This window comes from Gobius niger, assembly GCF_951799975.1.
Source record: "Gobius niger genome assembly, chromosome: 3".
Classification (NCBI taxonomy): domain Eukaryota; kingdom Metazoa; phylum Chordata; class Actinopteri; order Gobiiformes; family Gobiidae; genus Gobius; species Gobius niger.
In genome coordinates, this window is record NC_136854.1 from 29319777 (window position 1) to 29341378 (window position 21602).

At 40.0% G+C, this 21602-nt stretch overlaps 1 protein-coding gene across 1 annotated transcript; it reads right to left on the minus strand.

Annotated features, from left to right (window-relative positions):
• Positions 1-1192: 1192 nt before the first annotated feature.
• On the minus strand, positions 1193-20659 carry rgl3a (ral guanine nucleotide dissociation stimulator-like 3a). The gene is made up of 17 exons (XM_079553350.1): positions 20400-20659; positions 13748-14037; positions 11803-11847; positions 10782-10951; positions 10410-10543; positions 9278-9592; positions 8613-8716; positions 8420-8504; positions 7526-7579; positions 7083-7169; positions 6971-7003; positions 5648-5769; positions 5476-5571; positions 5191-5326; positions 3950-4207; positions 2207-2321; positions 1193-1406 (listed from the first exon to the last, which is right to left on the minus strand). The coding sequence occupies exons 1-17, from the start codon at positions 20595-20597 to the stop codon at positions 1252-1254; spliced, it is 2397 nt and encodes a 798-aa protein (XP_079409476.1). The 5' UTR covers positions 20598-20659; the 3' UTR covers positions 1193-1251.
• Positions 20660-21602: the final 943 nt, after the last annotated feature.

A 21602-nucleotide genomic window follows, 5' to 3' on the forward strand; every position in this document is an offset into this window, starting at 1 on the left:
TGCAATGTGATTTGGGCAGCTCCAACGACCTGGCAACGGACAAGTGGAAGAAAATGGATGGATGGAATATATAATTTTTTTCTTTAATGTCTTAAAAGTGATTATTCAGTTCACAGTGCACTTTATAAACACATAAGGAGAGGATGGATGGATGGATGGATGGATGGATGGATCACAATAATAATAAAAATAATAATAATCACTACAGTTGGATTCTTAATAAGTGTTTATTTATGATTAAGTGCTTACATGACGCTTCATAATACCTCTTGAAATAAAAAATACAACACACATGGAGTTGTCAAAATAATTCTCGACTAAAATAAAGTACAAAAGATGAACGGAACAAAGACAGTCACAACATAGATCCTTCATTTACTTCAGCTGCCATTAGACGTTACCGACCATTCACAATTAAAACAACGGGCAGCGAACCTTCAGCCCGTGATGCAACGACCATGAACATCAACCAAATTCAAGTATCTGTAACTTCGCTGGGAAGACTCAACGCTTACTTCATATCCTCAACATTCAACACGCTCCATTTTCACATTCGAAGACGCTCTTCCTACTTCCCACAGCAATCAAAAGGCTTTCGCTGTCAGAAAAGTATAGTTAACTGTCTGTTTTTCTCGATAAAGTGGTTAAAGTGTGTTGTAGCAGTAGTAGCAGTACCCACATCCTTCATTTCGGAATAATACTAACTAGAGTTGTGCAGTTCCAAATAGAAATGCAGCTTATTTACATTGGTGAAATCAGGGAGGATCATTATAATATTTTCCTATAAAAGCAGAATACTGATGTGCATTAAATAAATAGCTATATTATTTACATTAATTACAGTAAAATAATCAGTTGTTCAATAAAACATATCAAAACATGATGGCAAGATTGGGCAATTTTTTTCTCGTGCCTCCAAACATTTTGTTGGTCCAGTGTTTGTCCTTCTTGTGCTTCTCTGATGCATTTTCTCCTCCAGAAAAAGAAAAGAAAAGAAAAAGCTCTAAAATGTAGACACTAGAAAAGGTCCCAAGGCTGGGTAAATAAAGAGGGCTGCATTCGGGACTACGGCAACTCAAGAGGGAAAACTCCCTCCCTCGCAAATTCATTTTACAATCCCTCTGTTTCCAGGGAGAACAGAACAACGAGCCTCATTTTGTAGAGTATTATTGAGCAGCACTGAGTTTCCTTTCATTCTGCGGATGGTTTTTGCAGTCCCCATTGTGAAACACCCCCTCAAGTTTTCGCTCCTCACTTGCCAAAGCGGGTTTTGTGGTGGAACCCGGGGCTCAAGGATGAGCCCAAACATTTCCTGTGGCGCCTCCATCGCTGTCGCAGCACAAAGTCGTAATTGTCCGAGGTGCACATGGCATAAAATACGTTGCCGTTGTCCGGGATGTGGAGCTCTGTGGAAGAAACGAAATGGACAATCAGGCAAAACGTAGAATCCATTCACCTTCTGTCCTTTTTTAAATTCTTTTCTTTCTGGGATAATAATGTCAACAGCCCCTACTCTTTCAAAAGACATCTATACATTTTGAGATAATGCTGTCGTTATAAACTGTTCTCTCTACCTACCTTTTACACAAACTAAGTTCTTTCTCTGTCTGTCCCACAATTCTTATGCAGTTCTATGAAGCAATTATCGAGAGCCTTTTGTGTTTTTCTTTTATTTGCTGGTTTAAAAACCTTTCACTCGTAGACAAAAATAGTCTGAATCGGATAAAAACCTGCTCTAAAATCATTGGAGTTGAGTTGAGTCTGTTTTTTGTGATCAGCAGATCTATAGGAAAGCCAAGACAATTCTTGCTTCACCAGAGCATGTCCTATATGGTGAATTCTCATTGTTGCCTTCAGGGCGTCGTTATGCCGTGCCATGCGGTTAGAGGAACCGCTATATGAAATCTTTTGTTCTGGAGGCCATACGACTCCTGAACTCTCCTAATTGAAGTTGAGGTTGTCACCTGCCTGTTATTCAGACAGAATGTATCTATGTGTGAGCTCCACTTGCTTGCTTGGCTGTATGTGGTTTGTGTGGCTGTTTTATATTTTATGCTTTCTGCTCTAAAGGAATTGCCCCATGTGGGATAAATAAAGTTTACTGAACTGATCCGTTCCACTTATTTGTGCTTGATACGACAATACTCTGCATGTAAACCTAAACTTCAACAGGGTTATGAGGCTGACTACTAGACAGAGATGTTACCTCTCCCGTGGCTGAGCATCTGGTAAAGACCAAAGTCACTGTAGCTGAGGTCCTCCATGTTGTGCTTCTCCAGCGCCCTCTGTATGACCTGAGGGGTGTGGTCCTGGCTCGTCAGCTGTAAAGAAAAAAAAAACACAAAGATCAGAATCTAAGACATCTTCATATCTATTGTAGCTTATTAGAAGAAGTAACAGGAGCAGCTGTAGTAGTGGCTGTTGAAGTAGGTCAACTGTAGTGGTAGACCGGAGGTAAAAACAGAAACACTAAAAAAAAGTAGTAGTAAATAAGTTGTAGCAGTGATATTAACGTATGAATAGTGTCTGTTGGAGCAGTGAAGTAAGCAGTGTAGTGAATAGTAGGGCTGGGACGATACACTTATGTCACGATCCAATACGTATCACGATACTGAGGGCCCAATACGAAACATATTGCAATACCATAAACAGTATTCCAATGGACAAAGTATTAAAGTTATGATTTTTTATTATAACAAACTCAAACAATAAGATGGGACTTTACTGATCTCACGATGGAGAAATAAATCTAATAAAAAAGCGCGAGTTTCCAAAATAGATAAATAAAATACAAATGAGTCTGATATTGATTAAAACAATTTGAAAAGTGCGAAGAGTAGGAGCTTTTTTGTTTAAACCACCACCAAATCTGGATTTAACCAAACTGTCTTAGAGTCAATAACATTTTTTTTTATATAATCATGTATCGAAAGTATTACAATACATAGTTTCCGATGCAATTCACATATAACAAAAAAGTATTGCGATATTTTGCCCCAGCCCGAGTGAATAGTCAATAATAGCAGCAGTAACAGCAACACTAGTAGTACAGTAGTCTTAATATTCTGAAGAAATTGTGCAGGTAAATAGAAGTACTGGTAACTGTAATAAGTAATAACAGCTGAGAAGAGGGAGGTCAGTGGCTGTAGAAGGAGTTTTTGTCGTAAAAGTAAAGTTGCAGTAGTCATAGCAGGTTGTATAATCAGGGTTTAAATTATACAGGCAGAATAAAGTGAAATTGAATGCTTTTTAATGCCATTTTAATGAGTAAATTCTACACTGACAGAAAAGACAAAAGGGAGACAGGGATATTGTACATCCATTAACACAATGCAGATTTTTTTTTTTCACTTAAACTTGGCTGTAAATATTGTTTAAGTGGCGCTAGCCCGCAGCTAGCTTTGCCCGTTAGCCTGTTAGCTTCTTCATCGTGATTCTATCAGTGTGTATTGCGCCTCCGGGTTGGACCAGGGAAAGTTGCAAGGGTGGTTTTCTGGCCAGAGACACCAGGGGAGATGAAATGACCCCCCAATTATCCCATTAACACTTGTATTACCCCCAGAAGGATTACGAAATTAAGGTGAACAAGTTACTTAGTACTGCTTTAATGTCACAAACGCAGAAGAAAAATGTAATTTCTTAAGATTTGCAAACATTTCAACAAACAGAAGAAAGAGAATTGGACAAAACTGACAACTTTTGAGTAAAAAAATGTGGTAAATTCAATAAAAAATGCAACTGAATATGCTTTAGTCCATAATTTTAGGCAATGTCCGAATTTTCCAATAAATTTCATGCCAGTTTGAATCTAATTTAATGCTTTTTAATGACATGCAAGGCCTCGATTTTAATGACCCTGTGGAAACCCTGATAATGATATAGTGAAATAACCCGAGTCGTCCCGCAATAGTAGCAGAGGTTAATATCAACAGAAACACTTTGTCCTCACCAAAATGCTTTTGTACACATTGCCGTTGCTGACACTCTCCACACTGACGCGGATGATGCAGGAGTCTGAGATCTGTTTGTTGTAGAGCGGCTGTGGTGCGTGAGAGGGACCAGGGCAGGGGACCGGGTCTGGACTGGGACCCAGAGAGGCCGGACTCAGGTCTGGATGGGACGAGCTACAGGACGAACTGGACAAGCTGGGAGACGGAGACGACATGGAGTAGTCCTCAGCGACGTTGTGGAGGGAGCCAGAAAGAGACTGGAGAGGACACGTGTAAATGTTAGTGCATTGTCCCTGTCAAATAAAGAATAAAACATGGATTACCACTGAGGGCTTGCTTCTGATTTTCCTAATTTATTTCAATTTCAGCCTTGTTTTGGGCTTTTATTCTCTAAGTCGAAAAACGCATAATTTAATGACTCATGTTTATTTTTGCCCGTAGGCTTTATTGAACATGGTAGCTCAGTGAATGGCGGCGGCATCGCTCTCTGCTTCTGCTCAGACTGGTGATTTTACAAAAGATATTATTCATTATTTAACATCTCACCCCCGCGTGAAGCATTTTTTCCAAGTTTACCCAAATCTCAAAGCTTCTCAACTGGAGGGCAACAGTGTAATACCTCATTTGAAAGACAGACTAAAGTGATAGCAACCTTTTTATCACATTGTTGCTGCATTTTTGTCACATTTTCGAAGCGTTTGTCGTGTTTTCATCTTTTCTTTAATTGCTTTTTGTAGTTTTTTGCTTTTTTAAAATCACTTTTTTACCCCATGTTTTTGTCACTTTTTTCCATTGCTTTTTTGTTGTGTTTTTGTCACTTTTTTCCATTGCTTTTTTGTTGTGTTTTTGTCAGAGGGAAATACAATAGATCAAAATGATTATTTCCAGCTCATTTCCTAAACATAAACTAATGGAGATATTGAAATGTGAAATACTGGAGTTCATTTAGACACTGCAATATGTTGAATGTATTTTCCTCTACATTTTATATCGATTTTTAGCTCCTTTTAGTTCCTCACAATATAGACATTTTTACAGTCATTTTTATAAGCAAGCCTGGATATCTTTTTCAGTCACTTTTTCCTACTCCCAGCAGGCTCTGTTGTTGTTCCCTTACTATTAGTTCTTTGCACATCATTCTGTTCTTTGATTGCACATGTTCCTGACTAATAATAAAAAAGACTTCTCTTCTCTTAAATATATTGGTGCTAAAAGTGACAGTAATGTTGTGTGTCGTCACCTTGAGCTTGAGCCTGAGTGGGTACGGGTTGGGCACGCTGAGCTCCTCCATGTCGGAGCTGCTGGAGCCGGAGGAGCACACGCTGATCTGGTCTGAGTGCGTCCTTCGAGAACAGCCGTCACTGCCCGATCGCAACCTGCAGGAACAAAGAAGTCTTTTATCTGGATTACATTTTATATCACTGTAAAGAAAAGGAAGGAGACGCAGTAGCTACAAACTTCAAATCACACAATGTTGCAATAATTAGAAAAAGATATCTACAAATCAAACATCCGCAAGACTTACAGCGTTATTTTCTTCGTTCGCAGGCGGTGGCTCCATGAATTGGGAGAGTTTGGACATGGGTCAACAGGGGGCTCCAGCTCTCGGGACAGCTCGTAGCTTCAAAGGAAATGAAAACCATAAAATCAACTCATGAAGGTCATTTGCATGCACTTGGTGTTGCATCGCGCCGTACCTTTCTTGATCAGTGAGCATGGCATGACCCTGAAGCCAGTTGGTGATTTCAGCATTGCCTGTGAGACTGTAGTGGGAGCAGGACGCCTGGAGCTGCTGAATCTGAGTAAGAATCTCACACTCCTGAAACAGAAAATAAAATTTGCAAAATAATGTATTATTCAAGAGAGGATGAGCCATTACATGTCCTCTCAAACGTAATGCCGTAATATTTGAAAGTCACTATTGTCAAACTTTTTTTGGGAAATTCACATAGATTTTGCCAAAGTGAACAAAGACCTTGACCGTGTTCGTCTGCTCAGAGGGATCAGCTGACAGGAGCACATAAACCTCTTACTCCCCGCCTAAACCGAGCGCAATTTCTCCAGCTCAGCTTTACCCAATTCTAAAAGCTTCTTGACTGAAGAGCTTACAGCCTCTAGGTGAGTGTGACGCCTCAGTTGAAAGCTAAGGCCTACAAAACTGATGCTGTCGCTGCTTTTCTGTCATGGCTTTTTTGTTGCTCTTTTGCCACACCTTTGTTGTGTTTTTGTCCCTCTTTTTATTGCGTTATTGTTGCTTTTCCGGCATAATTTTGACACTCATTTCTTGCTTCTTTGTTGCGTTTTTGTCACTCTTTTGTGGCTCTTCTGTTGCTTTTCTGTCACTTTTCTGCCACTTTTGGTTGTGTTTTCATCTTTTTCGTCACAAACTTTTAGATTCGGGTAATGTCAAACTGTGCTCGGTTCAGGTGGGGGTTAAGAGATTAAAATTCACTTCAATCTGAGACCTTCTTACGTCAGTGAATTGTTGACTCTTGAAACTCTGGGCAGAACATTGCAGTCTTCTGCCCAAGGCCCAGACCAAAAAACGAGAGGAGACCTTTGCTCTTGCCGGGCCCCTAAACCTTAGAATTCCCTCCCTCTAAAAAAAGCCGCCTCCTCTGTGGAGAATTTCAAGTCACTGTTGAAAAGCAACTTTGAATTCAACCCGATTAAGCTGCAGGTTTTTCTTTCTTTTTTAACTTGCATTGTTTTGGAAATTTAATTCCTATTTTTTTGCTCCATTTAATATGTTTCTTATACTTTGTATTCAATATGGAAAGTAATCTGTTTTTATAAATGTGCTACTTGACCTTGACCTTGATAGGATTAATACGGTAAGTTTGTGGACCCAATCACCAACTGTCAACAAACTATTATAAGGTTCATCTATGTATCTTTTTTCTTTAGGCATTTCTCCTAAAACACACGAACCAACACATTATCTCTTCATTACATCAAATTCAAAATAACCAATCCTATGCATGCAATCCTCAAAACAACCAGGAGGTGGCGACACTTACCCTTCGACGTTTCTCAAAGTTGATCAGTCCTCCCTATGACATTAGATGCAGCATTAGTATTTAAGTTCAATAAACATTACATAGTGACGATAGATTTCGACGCTGCTCTCACCTCCACCGTGTCATTGAAGGCCGTGTCCAGCATGGTCAGGACGGTCAGGTAAGTGCCAAGGTACGGGACAACACCGCTGCTCGAGGCCTGAACACACGGAAATAAACACTGAAATAAAAACTGCACTGAGAGAAATATTACCCGGAATGCTTCAATTGCATTTAAAGTGTTGCGTAACGTTTTGTGAATCTAGTGTCTTTGAGTCTACGTGTGGCATCAAGAAACACCTGTTCATAAGTGCTCAAGCTTTACAACAGGGGTTATAAAAGATGCAATTCTGAGCTCATCACCGTAAGCAAACTAATAAATCATGTTATGCACACGTCACGGTTTTTATCTTTCCAGTGGCAACAGGAACTACCATAAGTCACAGACACATTTATTGCCCAGGACACAGACCTCAGAATTACCACTATTTCAAAAACAAATCTGAAAAGTCTCACCATCTTTCTCGGGCAGAGCTGTGGTGATTTGGAGCCTGGAGTGGCACTGTCATCCTGTAAAACAAAGTCTGTAAGTGAGGCCATTTACAACATGACAAACATATTTTTCTTCAGTCACCAAATACCACAATTCAAACACACAGTGAGGTTTGCGTTGACTAGAAGCAACAGCAGACGGCACAGAAACAGCAATGATAAGGGCTAGGGCAGGGCGATATGGCCTAAAATTGATATCACAATATGTAAAAGAAATATCATGATAAAAATATATTTGACGATATAATAGACAATGGACAAATTAATCCCAGCCTTACTACTATTGGGAAGATTAATTCAGTGATATTTTATTCTTTTTTTTTTTTAACCGCACACTAATTTCCTCATAAATATAATCTACTCAAGCAGTTTACGTCCTTCATTTCATTCAACTTTTTAAGCACCTGTCCCCGTGTTCTACAGTCATTGTTTATGCTGCTCCGATGGAGCTTAGCGTAACATAAATTACATTGTGTTCACAATGATATAAAAAAATTAAAAAAATTATATCGCAATAACAATATGCGATTACATACGGCCCACCCCAAGAAGAGCTGATGAAACATGTTTACCGTTTCTAAGCACCATCACATTGGAAGAAGCTAAATTTACATCTTAATCATCGTCAGATAACCACACCCCGGCAGCTTGTGCTGTATTTACGTAACTAAATAAAGGTGTAGTTTCATGGCCGTCACACATGACTAAAGAAGCCAAACTACGCTGCTGTACCACATAGCTGTACCACATAGCACATACCAGAGCTAAACACACAGGGACAACAAGAAGAATGCAGATCTAAATACACAGAAAGTACTACTAGTCATTCGTGAACTATCTTTGAAATAGGAAAATTACCTCCAGGAGGATCTCTCGACTCGTGAGCACACAGTTCTCATCTGGAAAGGTCTCACAGAGATGTTCGAATAAGACCACGCTTTCCCTAAAAAAACAAAAATTAACATCACACACTGAGATCTACATTATGCATGTTTAAATGTACTTGCACTCTCAGTTGCACATCTTGATCTAACTAAACTGGCTCACTGACCTGCTCACAGCTGCCCACGTCTTCTTGAGGCGGTACACGGCGTTGGACTGGAGCGCTGAGAGGATCGCTCTCAGGGAGGAGAAGTTCTTCAGCTCTCGGCATTCCTGTTATGGCAAAGAAAGAGAGTATTACTGTGTGTCTTTGCAACATAATACTAATTTATTTATTTTTTCAATTCACTGTTTTTGTACAGCTCGGTTGTGAAACTAACATGATAAAAAATACTGTTTTACAAGAGAAACTTTTACTTCAGTACAATTTAAAGCGAGCACCACATTTGAATTACTTTCATTTTAAAGTGGGGGACCCGATTTCGATAACCTTTACTACAGCCACATGGTTCAGACCAGAAGACAAACAGATACAAGCAAACAATAAAAACCATGTGCTCATTATCTTCTTATAGTAAAGTAAATTTCTTATGCCACTATAGATATAACGATTCCACTTGCATATAAATATAATTTGTATTCTCTAATTTTATTAAAGTCAGCGCAATATCTATGGTGATCCACTCTGCCTTGCTTTGTGCACACATCAATCAGGTGCATAGTAATTGCCGTGAATAATTGGAACGTGCAGAATGCATTGTGAAAGCTGAAAAACAGGATACGCCCAGCTTCAAGTGTAATGATACCCTATCTTTATTTGGGTGCAGGTGTTACCTGTGCGACGGAGATCCAGCTCTCGATGACACGTGCTCTGTGGGCGGGGTTAGTGTGTGAGCTGTGAGGGGATCGTGGGCTGGATGAAGGCGAAGAGAGGAAGACTGTGGAGGAGCGGGGCGACGACTCCGCGGAGGAAGAGGAGGAGGGCGTGGTCCCGGGACAGAGCAGGGAGGTGATGACACAGTTGGTGACGACGTTGAACTGGGAGATGGTGGCGCGGACTGTCGGGGCAAGGTTTCGGTTTTCCTTTTTGTCGCGCTGGGACCAGACGCAGCCGAGGCAGTCGAACGGCTTCACTTTGACAAACAGCTCCTGCAATGTGAGTTGATGACAGAAAAATACCATTAAAAATTACATTAATCCACACCAGTACTATGGCTGTTCATTTCTGGAAGAATATCTTGTTGCATTTTTTTCTGACTTTTACTGCAGATGCGATTTGTTTATAGTATGTGGTCAAATCAGAAGGACTAAGTAAACAATGTCCACACAGGAGCATTAACACTTGAGAAGAATGAAATACCTACAATGCATTTCACACCATGTTTGTGTAAACTGCTGAGTAAGCAGGATTTTATACACGGTGAGAAATTTGACCCATCCTTCGATGCCGCTGGGGCAACCCGTAAGGAAACATGTTTTTAGTGGTAGGGTAAACCAGAGTACCCGGAGGAAACCTACACATACACAGGGAGAACATGCAAACTCCACACAGAAAGGCCACGTCCAAGTGGGAAATGGAACCCGGGACCTTCTTGCCTGTGTGTTGAGTTATTAATTAATTAATTTTTACGGCAGCTTTTGATATTAGCTGTTTTGACAAATGTCACAATACAAATTGCAATATTGGTTTGATTGTTATTCACCTTGTACCCCTGAACACTAGTGCAACAAAACATTGTTACCCCTTGTCAAATATGTAGAGTCTCCACACATAATCAGTCCAGCATTAGTGCTATTGCAGATATGGTGATGCTCCGGAACATTTATCTTACTATTATAATAATTTCCTGCAAAAATGATCAGCACACGACGTTTACCTGCTGTCTCTAAACTCATTTTGTCAACTCAAAACATCATAAAGCAGTGTTACTCATTTTCAATCAAACATCAGTCCTGTGGTACATACAGCGTCCAGCCTGGTCAGCTGCTCTGCCACGGCTCTCACAGAAAAGTCCATGATGGTTTTGTCTGTCCCTGAACTGTCCAACACGTCCTCTTGGTATGGATGATTCAGCTGCAGTGACGATAACTCGGCAGAATCTGAAAAAAACACAACAGATTAGGTTCACAACTGATGCAGAAGACGGCTGATACTGGAAAGGTCATTGCCATCAAGATGAATTGTTGCGTTGCAGAAGAATGGCTTTAGCCTCATTAGTATTTACCATTTCATTTCTAATCAGACCGTGGCAAAGGTCATATGACACAGAATTGTTTTACCACTATATACTTCCGTGTATAAACAAAGGCTACGTAACCACCGCTCGTCCTCCGTTACCTTGCTCCTGGAGTCTCTTGAGCAGGTTTTCAGCCGTTTGGACCATGCGTCGTAAACAGACCCTGTGCTTGAGTTTGGTTGAAAGCAGCTTCAGGGACTGGTACTGAGGGGGTTCACTGAAGTCCTCGCCGAACTCCTCCAGCCACAGACGCAGCACCGGTGACAGGCCACTGATGAGAGGGGAAAGGAAAGGAAACTCAGGCTGATATTTTGACATAATGTATTGAATAAAGGCAATACATCTATTTCAACAACGCATTTGCATTTGAAGAGGCTGATTTCTGATGCTATTTAAATGATATCATGACTCTGCAAGCTTTCTAGGAATCACAAACTCAACTCAAGTAATCAAATAATTGTTGCCATGAGAGAAGAACAGGAATCACATCAAAATGGCACAGACAAGTGGATGAAAACCCTTTTAATTTTTTTTTTTTTTTTATCAGTAAGCACTTTAGCTTCAAGAAAAATCTGGTAAAAAATAAATAAATAACATTCTTCACACACCTTTCAGGGTCTAGTAATATTTTTTAGTGGCAAGATTTAATCTCTTAACCCCCACCTGAACCGAGCACATTTTCTCCAGTCAGGCGTTACCCAAACCTAAAAGTTGCTTGAAAAAGGGCGTCAAAATTGCAATGAAAAGGAGGATGAAAAAGCAAAGCGGAAAAATGACAATCACAAAATAAAAAAGCGACAAAAACGCAAAGCTGAAGGCGACAAAGGATGTGAAACTGTGAAAAATAAATAAGTTGTTGGTGTTGGTGATAGTGGTGGTGTATCTTAATTTAATCAGAACCCAAGAGTCAAATATTCCGGTGGTTTTGAGATGTCTGAGAATGAAGCTTTGAGAAAAATGAGTCTTGGAAAAGTGCTCAAGGCGGTGTCATTGAGTGCATCTAATTGTTTACGTCTATCGTTCCAGTACATTAAATATTGCCTTGTGCAGTGCTCAATAATGTGGATTTATCCGCTTGTTATCAGTAATTGCTCCAGACTGCGCTGAAGTGGCTGCACTCACCTCCGAGGGCAAACAGCCTTATCGGGGTTGACCATGCTTTCGTCCCTGTGGAAAAAGGAAAAACAAACACTTGTCATTTGTCAAGGTTACGTTCGAAAAACATCATAAATTAAAGGAGGGAACGAGAAGTGATGAATGGGAAATCCTGTGTACGAGAACACGCGGTCATCCTGTGGAAATGTCCCGGAACAACTAGTGAATGTCAGAGCTTCGTGCAGTGGGTGCGGAGCAGCGGAGTTCAAGGATGGGCAACAAAACCAAGCCCCACACCTTACGTAATGTTACACCTGAATATAGATATGAAATATGAAAATGCAAGACTGACCTTTAACCTCTTCAGCTCCGCTCTAACTAAAAGCTTCATGACTGGGCATCTGACAGCATGAAGACTAGTGTAATGCCTCATTTGAAAGCTAAGGCCTACAAAACTGATCTAAACTGTTCTTTTTTTACGTTTTTCTCCATCGCTTTTTATGCTACTTTTTAGTTGTTTTTTGGTCACTTTTTAGTTGCTCTTTTATGGCTTTTTGGTCACTTTTTTTATAGCACTTTCATCCTCGTTTTCGTTGCTGTTTTGACCCTTATTTCAAGAAGCTTTCAGATTTTGGTAAAGCTAAACTGGCGAAAATGTCCTTGGTTCAGGTGGGGGCTAAGAGGTTAAGTGTTTGATGCCTAGACAACCTTAAGGGTCCAGTTTGAGGCCCCAGAACCCCACTTTGGGAACCACTGGTCTACTTCAGAATCAAAACTCCCAAACCAAATTGTGTGTGGAGTACAACTTACAATTGTATTCACCTTTGTACTCATATACCCAATTTATTGACTCATATTGAAGCTATGTTTACATCGTTTCCACTAGGATAAATAACACCTAAAGTTGAGCATGAAGCACACATGAGCTGATATGTGTTGTATGTAATGTTGTACTTTGGGCTTTGAACAGAGGCAAATACCCTAAAACAGTTATTTGATAGTAATACAGAATTTGTATTTTGGTTGCATGGTGACACAACAAAAGGGATACGTTTCTTTTGTCATGCTGTAAAGTAATAGCTAAAGGTTTATTTGGTAGACTTGTTGTCAATAGCAACACAGATAAAGGCGAGACTGTTTGTCAAACAATAAATCCTTGCAGCTGCATGAACAGCACATAAGGTATTACTGTGCATTTGTAAGTGCCAAGAGAGGATCTGATCAAACTTCGACTAATTGTGGGTATATAAAAGGATAATCGTTGTTTTCAAATCAAGTTAAAAATAGCTGCCGCCCTTTGGCGAAGTGGAAGTGCTTGAGGAGGGCAGGAACAAAGGTGGAGGTTATTTGTTTGGAGCGTGACCAATCGATGTAAAGTATTCGCCACATCTGAGGCTTGAGCTTCGGTGACGTGAGAAGGGTGTGGAAAAACCTGCAGCCTAGATAACAATGGGACTATGCTGTTAAAGCACGATTATAAAAGAAAAACACTCGGCCACGTAGGTAAATGGCGAGAGAAGTAGGGCAGGCAAAGAAATGTCAATGTCAAAGAGTCAGGAGGCGACACAGAGAGTTTACCTTTGTCCTCTCCATCTCAACCATGCAGAAGATGTCCCACTTTTTCAATGTAGCCAAGAAAATGATATACAGTACTAAAGATAAATAAATAAAAATTTGAATATCTGCTGTCCTACCTTTCTGGGTTAGTAGTTTCTGTTGTAACCTTTTGCTATCCATGTATGTTTGCTCAAGTCTGTTCCATCATGTCCTTCACAACTTTTACTACTTAAGCCACAGAAAGAAAATCAAAACCCATAATTGACCTTAACCTACACGCATTTTGCTTCATTCTAGTGTAGGAACAGAGCTTTCTAAATGTTTACGTATAAATACAAGCTAATACGTTTCTGAGTAAACTCCAAACACTGTCCTGGTGCACCCACATGCGTTTTGTTGCCCATCGCTCCCTCACCTCTGAAACAGCAGCTCGATGAGGGCACTCGTGGAGGTGAAGGCCCTGTACGTGGAAAGGAAAACCCGAGCAAAGTCCGGCTCTTGGTTTTCGCGGTCCAAGAGGTGATTCACGAGCCGGTCCAGCGAGGCCGCCTTTATCCTGCGCAGCTTCACCGTGTGGTACTGGCTGAAACTGAAGACCGATGACTGGTCCGGAGATTCCGGACTTGGCACGACGGGGTCCCGACGAAGCGTGATCCCAAATATAGCGCCGTCTTTCTCCTCCTCACCCCACTCCTGCACTGGGTCCTGCCACAGAAAGTGATCAAATGTCACTCCATGCAGAACACAGCCATTTTTAATACAATACAGTTAATTTTAATAGTTTAGCTGTTTTAATATTCGTGTCTTGGATTTGTTCAAAATGAAGCAAAACATTGTGTACTTTCTTAGGATTTCAGACCCATTTTGGCGTTTTTTTTAAACAATTTTCCCGTGCATCCGAGCTGTCAAGACCAAGTGATTGTGTGAGTAGACCTGGTCATGATAACAAATTTGAAGCTTGATATATTGAAGCAGGAAAGTGTCGCGATAAACGATATTATTGACTCTAGCGATACTAGATACTGTCAACTCTCAGGCACAACAATTACAGTAAACCTTTGTTCTAAAAGTGCATCATCATATCCTGAAACACCAGACAAGCTGCAATAAACATGAAATATAATGAAACTCAATTTGCTTCTGTTAGAAATCTAAGTTTTACAAAAAAAAGAATAGAGGGGAAATGCTAATAAATGACGAGACGATAAATATCGAGCCCAAAAATATATAGTTTATCTGTGATTTATTGAACGATAAGTCAATATAGTAATTATCGTGACAGCCCTGTGTGTGAGCCTGTCCAAGGGGAAGCGAGTGACAACAATATGGCCTTATCGTCTGGTTAGAGATACAGAAGTTAAACACATTATGACTCATTTAACACAATGCACTGGTGTTGGTATCAGTGACCCAGGGCTGAACTATGACACAGTTAAAACAATAGGCTCACTGGTTGACGCACACTAAATAGGCAACATAGAATGAATCGTGCTTTATGTATATCTGTCATGGTCAGCAAGAGAGCGAGATAGATTTGAACACAAATCACAAAAATGGTCAAGTGTCCTGCCAAATCACACAAAAACAGCGTATGGTTCAAAACAGAAACCGTGCCAGCTTTGCTTTGAAAATGATATACAGTACTGTGTCTTTTTCTTTTCTTTTATTGTTTTAATTTTCTTTTATTGTTTTAACAAATTTTATTAAATTTCTTTTATTATTGCATCTTATTTATGTTTTAAACTATTTTATCGTTTTAGCTGAATGTATAGTTTGGTTATTATATTTATTTATTTTTTATTCCTATATTGCCGATTTTATGTGCAGCACTTTGGAAACACTTGTTTATAAAAATGTGCTATATAAATAAAGTGGACTGGATTGGATTGGAGAAACCTTGCCAGCTTTGCTTTGAGTCTCATCAAACAACTAGCACTGTGTGGTTTAATTTACCAGTCTTCAAATTATGAAGATACAGGTCTTAGCTCCTCTTAACATATCTATCATCTGGAAAGAAAATAATTTGGCAAGGAGTGTGCTTTTAAACTAGCAATTCATCTTTTAAATCAGAGATAGTAGGCAACTGTTCACCATTTGCAAAAGAGAGATTCTAGATAGGAAAATGAGTGAGCAGAATCCAGTAGAGCAGCACTTTGTGAGCATGTAAACACTAAGGCGAGCGTGTCATCTTGACCCTAAAGCAACGTCTCCATACAGGCTTTATGCAACCATGTTATCTGATTCACTTATCACAATGGGCAAAACCCACGCTTAAAAGTCCTCACATGACACGACCGAAACCAGTGCCATAGAGGCAATATTGCAAAAGAAAAAAACATCAGATAATCAAGTACCAAAGAAAGATCCAGTATCACTACGTTGGTCAGACTTAGCACCAAAAAGTGTCAACGAACAACAGGCTTATTGAAAAACAAAAAAAAAGTAGTGCTTCTGAAGTTAGCTTTTGTAGACAGCGAAATTTGAATGCTGCTTACCATTGAAAACTGCCATTTTCCCATAATATCTTGCTTATTGGAAGAAATCATTTTGTTATCAGCGACAAGGGGGGTGACTTAGGGATATGTCTCTGTGGAGAAGTATTTAGAATCCATCAAACGCGACGTATCCATTTTGAGAACTATTAAAAGTGGGAAATCCCGAGTTTAAAGGCCTTGGTCTGTCGGGATGTGGAGGCGACAGGGGATGTACGGAAACACTGGCTGGCGCGAGGAGGAGGACAGCCAGGAATGACAGGTGTTTGGAGGCGGGGCTTAAGTCAAGGTGTGGGAGGGACTAATGAGGAGCTGGCCAATGAGGAGCGTGGATTATGTGGGGCGACAGACGCACACTAAATGAAAAGATTGATGTTTTTTCTTTTTTTTTTAAATCATACCCTAAATTTAGCCTACAAGTAGGCTATCTTTGTTCTGTTAGTGCATGTACTTTCTGCTATTTTTGTATTATTATATATATTGTTTTTTATTTATTTTAACTTCTGGACCCCCACCATAACCAAGTGCAATTTTCTGCAGTTCAGCTTTACCCAAATCTACAAAACTCACCATAGCAGAAAATTTTCCTTCCATTGTTGCCACATTGTTGTTACCTTTTTGACTTCTTAATGTGTTTTCGTTACTTTTTATTTGCCACATTTTATTGCTTTTTGTCACTGTGTCTTTTTTGTGGCCTTTTTGTTGCTCTGTTGCTGCATTATCATACTCGTTTTCGTCTCATTTTTGTTGCTATTTTGACCTTTTTTTTTAAGAAGCTTTTAGAATCGGTTAAAGACAAACTGGAGAAAATGTGCTCACTTCAGGTGGGGGTTAAGGTTAATTGTATTATCTTGTGTTTGCTACTATATAGTACTATACTATACTATCTTTCCAATTTGCATTCCCTATTTATTTATTTTTATGTTGTTGTTATAATTGTTAATCTTTCAAAGGTTCTAGGTTGTGAACTATTTTCACTGAGAATAAAAAAAAAATATACATATTCTGTGGTGGAAAATGTAAGATGTCTTTCTGCTTTATCAGGAAATTCTCAGATTTATTTCCAGCAGAAGCAATATTTAGTGATAGATAGGCTAGATCTTAAGTGTTAGAACATGTGAGGTGTGCTGTAGGTCTGCATCAACACTGAGGTTGTCTCTCAAGAATCCAGACAGTGCGGTTTTCTCAGCCGTCACTTGCCACCAGTTTCTTCGCAGGATGTCGGGGCGTGGAGAGGACATACCACTTCAAACAGGTCTGTCAGCCTACAAATGCCAACTTTAATTTAAAATTAGCAGTTGCAAATATAGAGCCTCTAATCCTCTTCTACACAAACACTGCATCTAATCAACATCTAATTGTCCTTGAATTTTATTTTTCAAAGGAAAGCTCCAAATGCTGTAAAAGTGAGATTATGTTTTATGCTTTATCTTGAATTGAACACATCGACTTTTTACTGATAGCAATCTGAGTTCATCGCTGTATTTGGCCACAGCCTCGAGGTAGGGGATACCCAGAGTATAAATGAAAGGCAGAGGGATATGTGAACACAAAAAACCACAAGCCTAAAAGTTAAGCTCACACTGGTAAATCTCTCTCGACCGCAGCAACAGCAGCCACCTTACTGTCCCTTCCATATTGGACAAATCCATCTTCAATCTTCTGCATATTTGTGGGTAAAAATCATAAGACAATGAGAGAACGTGCAAAATACCCCAAAACACAGTCCCAGAAACAAACCTGCCTGATGTGAGACAAGCGCTGCACTTTATTCATGTCATTCAAAAGACCAACACTGCACTAAAGCACCAAGCAAAGCAGTGATAGTGTCTTTTACAGTAGCTAAAGATACGCCGCAAAGCATCATGGGGTGTAGAGCAAGCCAAGCTAGTGCTCATTTGGCATGGGTGGCTATGGTCTGAGTCACTTCGATTGTAAGTCTTCGAAAGTTTTCTGCAGCAAAGCAAACGCCAAGGAACTATCCAGACTGGTTGCTGGAGGGAACATATTTTATACCATTTCTAAAGCCTGGTGAGATCAGCGACACCATGACACAATTGGAAACAAGGCAAAGCAGTGGCAATATTTATGTGAACGGGTTCCTACGTCCGAGAATGACGAGCCGTTTCCACCAACGTTCTCAGATGTTGAGTTATCTATAGGAAGCAACAATGATGTAAACAAAACGCCCCAGCTGAACATCGACCAAACCTTTTCAGTTCATCTGCCACCCTCCTGACCTTGGAAGCTAAGCAGGGAAGGGCCTGGTCGGTACGTGGATGGGAGACCATTAAAGTGATAGTCTGCAAGTTTGCAAAGTGAGGAGAGAGAGATTGAAATTTGAAAGTAAATGATAATAATCCCTCCCTTCTTTAACCTGATTCTTAGTTTGCAAAAATGAGGAAGACAGAAGCAGAATATTCAAAAGTTAACCATCAAGCTCCTCCCCCTTCTCCTGATTGGACCTGACAGGCCAGTTCACAGGAAAAGCTCGTCTCATTGGTCAACGTGGGAGGATACTAGAGTCTGATTAGTTGCTGAGATCCGCGAAGGAGGGACTTTACAAAAAAATATGTATGTATATTATTACTAACTTTACATCAAAATGCAAGACCAGGTGGTGGATTTTGCACATTTTATAAAATTTGTAAAACATTTAGACTTCCAGACTGTCACTTTAAGCAACACCAGGAAGCCTAGCGAATGGCGTGTGTAAGTAAATAGTTGGTGGTGGTCAGAGGGACTGATGGTGCAGACTGGTAGCCTCGCTTCCGTCAGTCTACCCCAGGGCAGCTGTGACTACAAGAGTCGCTTACCATCACCAAGTATGGAGTAAATGAATAATGCAATGTAAAGCGTCTTTGAGTGTCCAGAAAAGTGCTATATAAAACCGATGCATTATTATTATTTTTATTATTATTTTCATTGCGATACAATTGCGTTTCAATAGCCACTCGTAGTGACAGTTTTTTTAAATACAGTTCTGGCAATTGATAACTAGCTGGGTCACGATTGAGAAAAGCCCCTGGTATAATTTTCTCCATCAAAACGACTTCATCTTCGTCCATTTTGTTTTTCCTTAATTGTGACATCAATTCCTATTTTCACATACTATTTCTATGTTTACAACGAGTGCTGAGTTAGTGTCTTTTAAATGGGTAAACCAGCTTGGAGACCACCATCATTTAGCGATCAGCGAACAAACAATTCACATGTTGTTTCACTAATGAGTTCCTTTCAGCAAAAAATGTGTCCCTCCAATTCACTTCGTACAATGGAGCGGAGACACAAGGAAGTCTATCTGTTTAGTCCCAATTAGACACATGAAAGGGTGATGAGGAAGCAGCAGAAGTGAAAGTATGCAAGAACAAAATGACCAATTGTATCATAATAACATGTTCTTTTAAAAATATAATTGTTCCTAGGCTGGGCTCTCGTGACTTGGTTTCACTGAGAATAATAATAAAAACATACAAGTACAGGAAGGAACAAGGAAGATGCCTTACAATAAACTCATATCAAAACCATGCAGAAGATTATTGAACTATAGTGCATTTTCAATACTTTAAAAAGAGGAAATTAAACCCTTCATCTGCTTTATCGCGTTAAGTCCTTTCTAGGTATCATTTCAACTTGCTTTTGTTAATCAATCAAATGTTCTATCTCCTTCTATATAATCATTTTGGATTTGAAAGCCACAAAATGAATTCCATATTAATTACAAATATGTTTTTAATTGTGAGAGGAGAGTCAAAGTATGTGGATGACATATATAGGTATGGAATGAATTGTATCTTATCAGTTTGTGATGCTGGTTAAGAGGAAGACTAACTGGAAAAACCTAGAGAAGTGTGATCGGAATTTCTCATGTGACGACTGTTCAGAGTGAGACTGTTCCTTGTCTTTTACATTATTGGTAGATTATAGCCATATACTGTATATACTGTACTCATTTCAAAATGTTGTTATTTGGAAACTGAATTCACCACCCCCTTCTCAGTCAATGGATATCTTTATTTTGTGGGTGGTGTTTTCCCAATCTGGGAACCTTCGTTTGTCTTTGTGCTGTGCATGAAAAAAAATTCCACCATATTTCCATGCTTTCACACAGGCATCTGATTTGCATCTGGCTGATAGCTTGTGTTACAAATAGAGGCTACATAATCACTATTTTTAAGTACTTGACTTGTATTGTATTGTATGTGAGCGTATATTTTTAACCAGGGAAGCACCAGTGAAATTCAGATTTGTTTTTTCAGAGAGGACCCTATACACTCCCTGTCCCTTACCCAGGGACAGGGAGAGCACGCAGAGGTACCACCCAGTCTGGGAATCAAACCCGGGACCCTCTTGCCGGTCCAGGGTAGATTGTTTTTGTTTGTGTTTATGAGACTCACTATAGCAGAGATTCTTTTTTACGAAAGTGGTAACTGCTTTAAAATGAGCCTGACAGTCATCATTGCTAGGTGCCATAAAACACTGAAAAACTGAACGAGAGTCTTTATGGTAGAACATGTAGTATAAGAACTTTTCCAAATCAGTGACACCAGAAGGGGAAACTGACTTGGCCCATACCTCATGTTGTCTGTCTATATCCAGCAGCCGAAACCTCCTGAGCCACACGCCAGGCTCGTTGTCTGTATGGACGTCTTTACTGGCGGCATTTCTCTTGTGCCAAAGCCGCTTTTTGACGATGCCCACTGTACTGCGGTGGTCCCGGGACTCTGCTGCCCCTGCTCCTACGCCCCCCAAACCAGGCAGGATGGTCCTCATGTCCCACTCAGTCAGGGCGCCACGGGACCTCGCACCTCCTCACAACTCCCCCACACCTGCTGCTTCATCTGAGAGGGAACAGGTCGAAAAATCAGCCTCAGAAGTAAAATATATTTTTACCGTTTCTACTATTACGACGGACAACGAAGGATTCCAACTTAACATTGATTGTAATCACATTATGCCTTATCTTAGATCTGGGTCAGCAGCATATCAATGTAATGGCTATTATTGCATTTAGGGGGGAACATAAGAGACAGTGTTGAAATAATTCAATTTAGCAAGACATTGACGTAAATGACAAAAAACATTGGGTTCCTGTTCACAATAAAATACACATGAAAACAAAGGACACACATCAGCAATATAGTATAAGTAGCTTATAAATAAATTGATTATATAAATGCCTTAATTGCTTCAAGTGAAAGAAAAAATGTATAATAACTGAGTCAAAACCCAATTTCAAAGATGAAACAAAAACACATCACAGCAAAGAAAAATACTCAAAATATACTCACTTAACTGTAAGTCTTTCCTTTAGGTCTTTAAGTAGTTCCTGGTTAGAGAGAAGCTTGTTCAGCACGAAGGCTCAGCCGGTTTGTGTGAATGTTGGATGACAGTCTCGCATTTATCAGAGGAATGGTTGTTCCTCGTGTTTGTGGGTGGATGATGCTGCAGCCTGCTCTGTCAGAAATGTGAGTAATGTGTGTGAGGACGTGCGGGTGGGCGCCTACTCTTGCCTGGGCATTGATGCGGAGGGACTTTTCTATAGTTTTCCCACTCACTGACAGGTCATTAGAATACATGCCATAGCATAGGCACATCTCCTGGTCCCAGGTCCAGATTTACAGGGGGGCAAAGGGTGCAATGTAATGCAACCTCATTTTTATCTGTACAGTATTTTAATGGCGAGGATCTCTATACGCACGCTTAGGAAACTCTGATGCCCCAACTCTCTGCCAGGTTGTTCTGGAACACTAACATAAAACAAAGCTTATGGATCTG

Excerpts from the sequence above, each read along its gene's own strand:
- rgl3a (XM_079553350.1), bottom strand. The coding sequence starts at position 20,597 with ATGAGGACCATCCTGCCTGGTTTGGGGGGCGTAGGAGCAGGGGCAGCA. Across the intron at positions 10,952-11,802 it reads AAGGCTGTTTGCCCTCGGAG|TGGCCTGTCACCGGTGCTGC; the intron begins GTGAGTGCAGCC and ends CCCTCTCATCAG. Across the intron at positions 8,505-8,612 it reads ACGTGGGCAGCTGTGAGCAG|GGAAAGCGTGGTCTTATTCG; the intron begins GTCAGTGAGCCA and ends TTGTTTTTTTAG.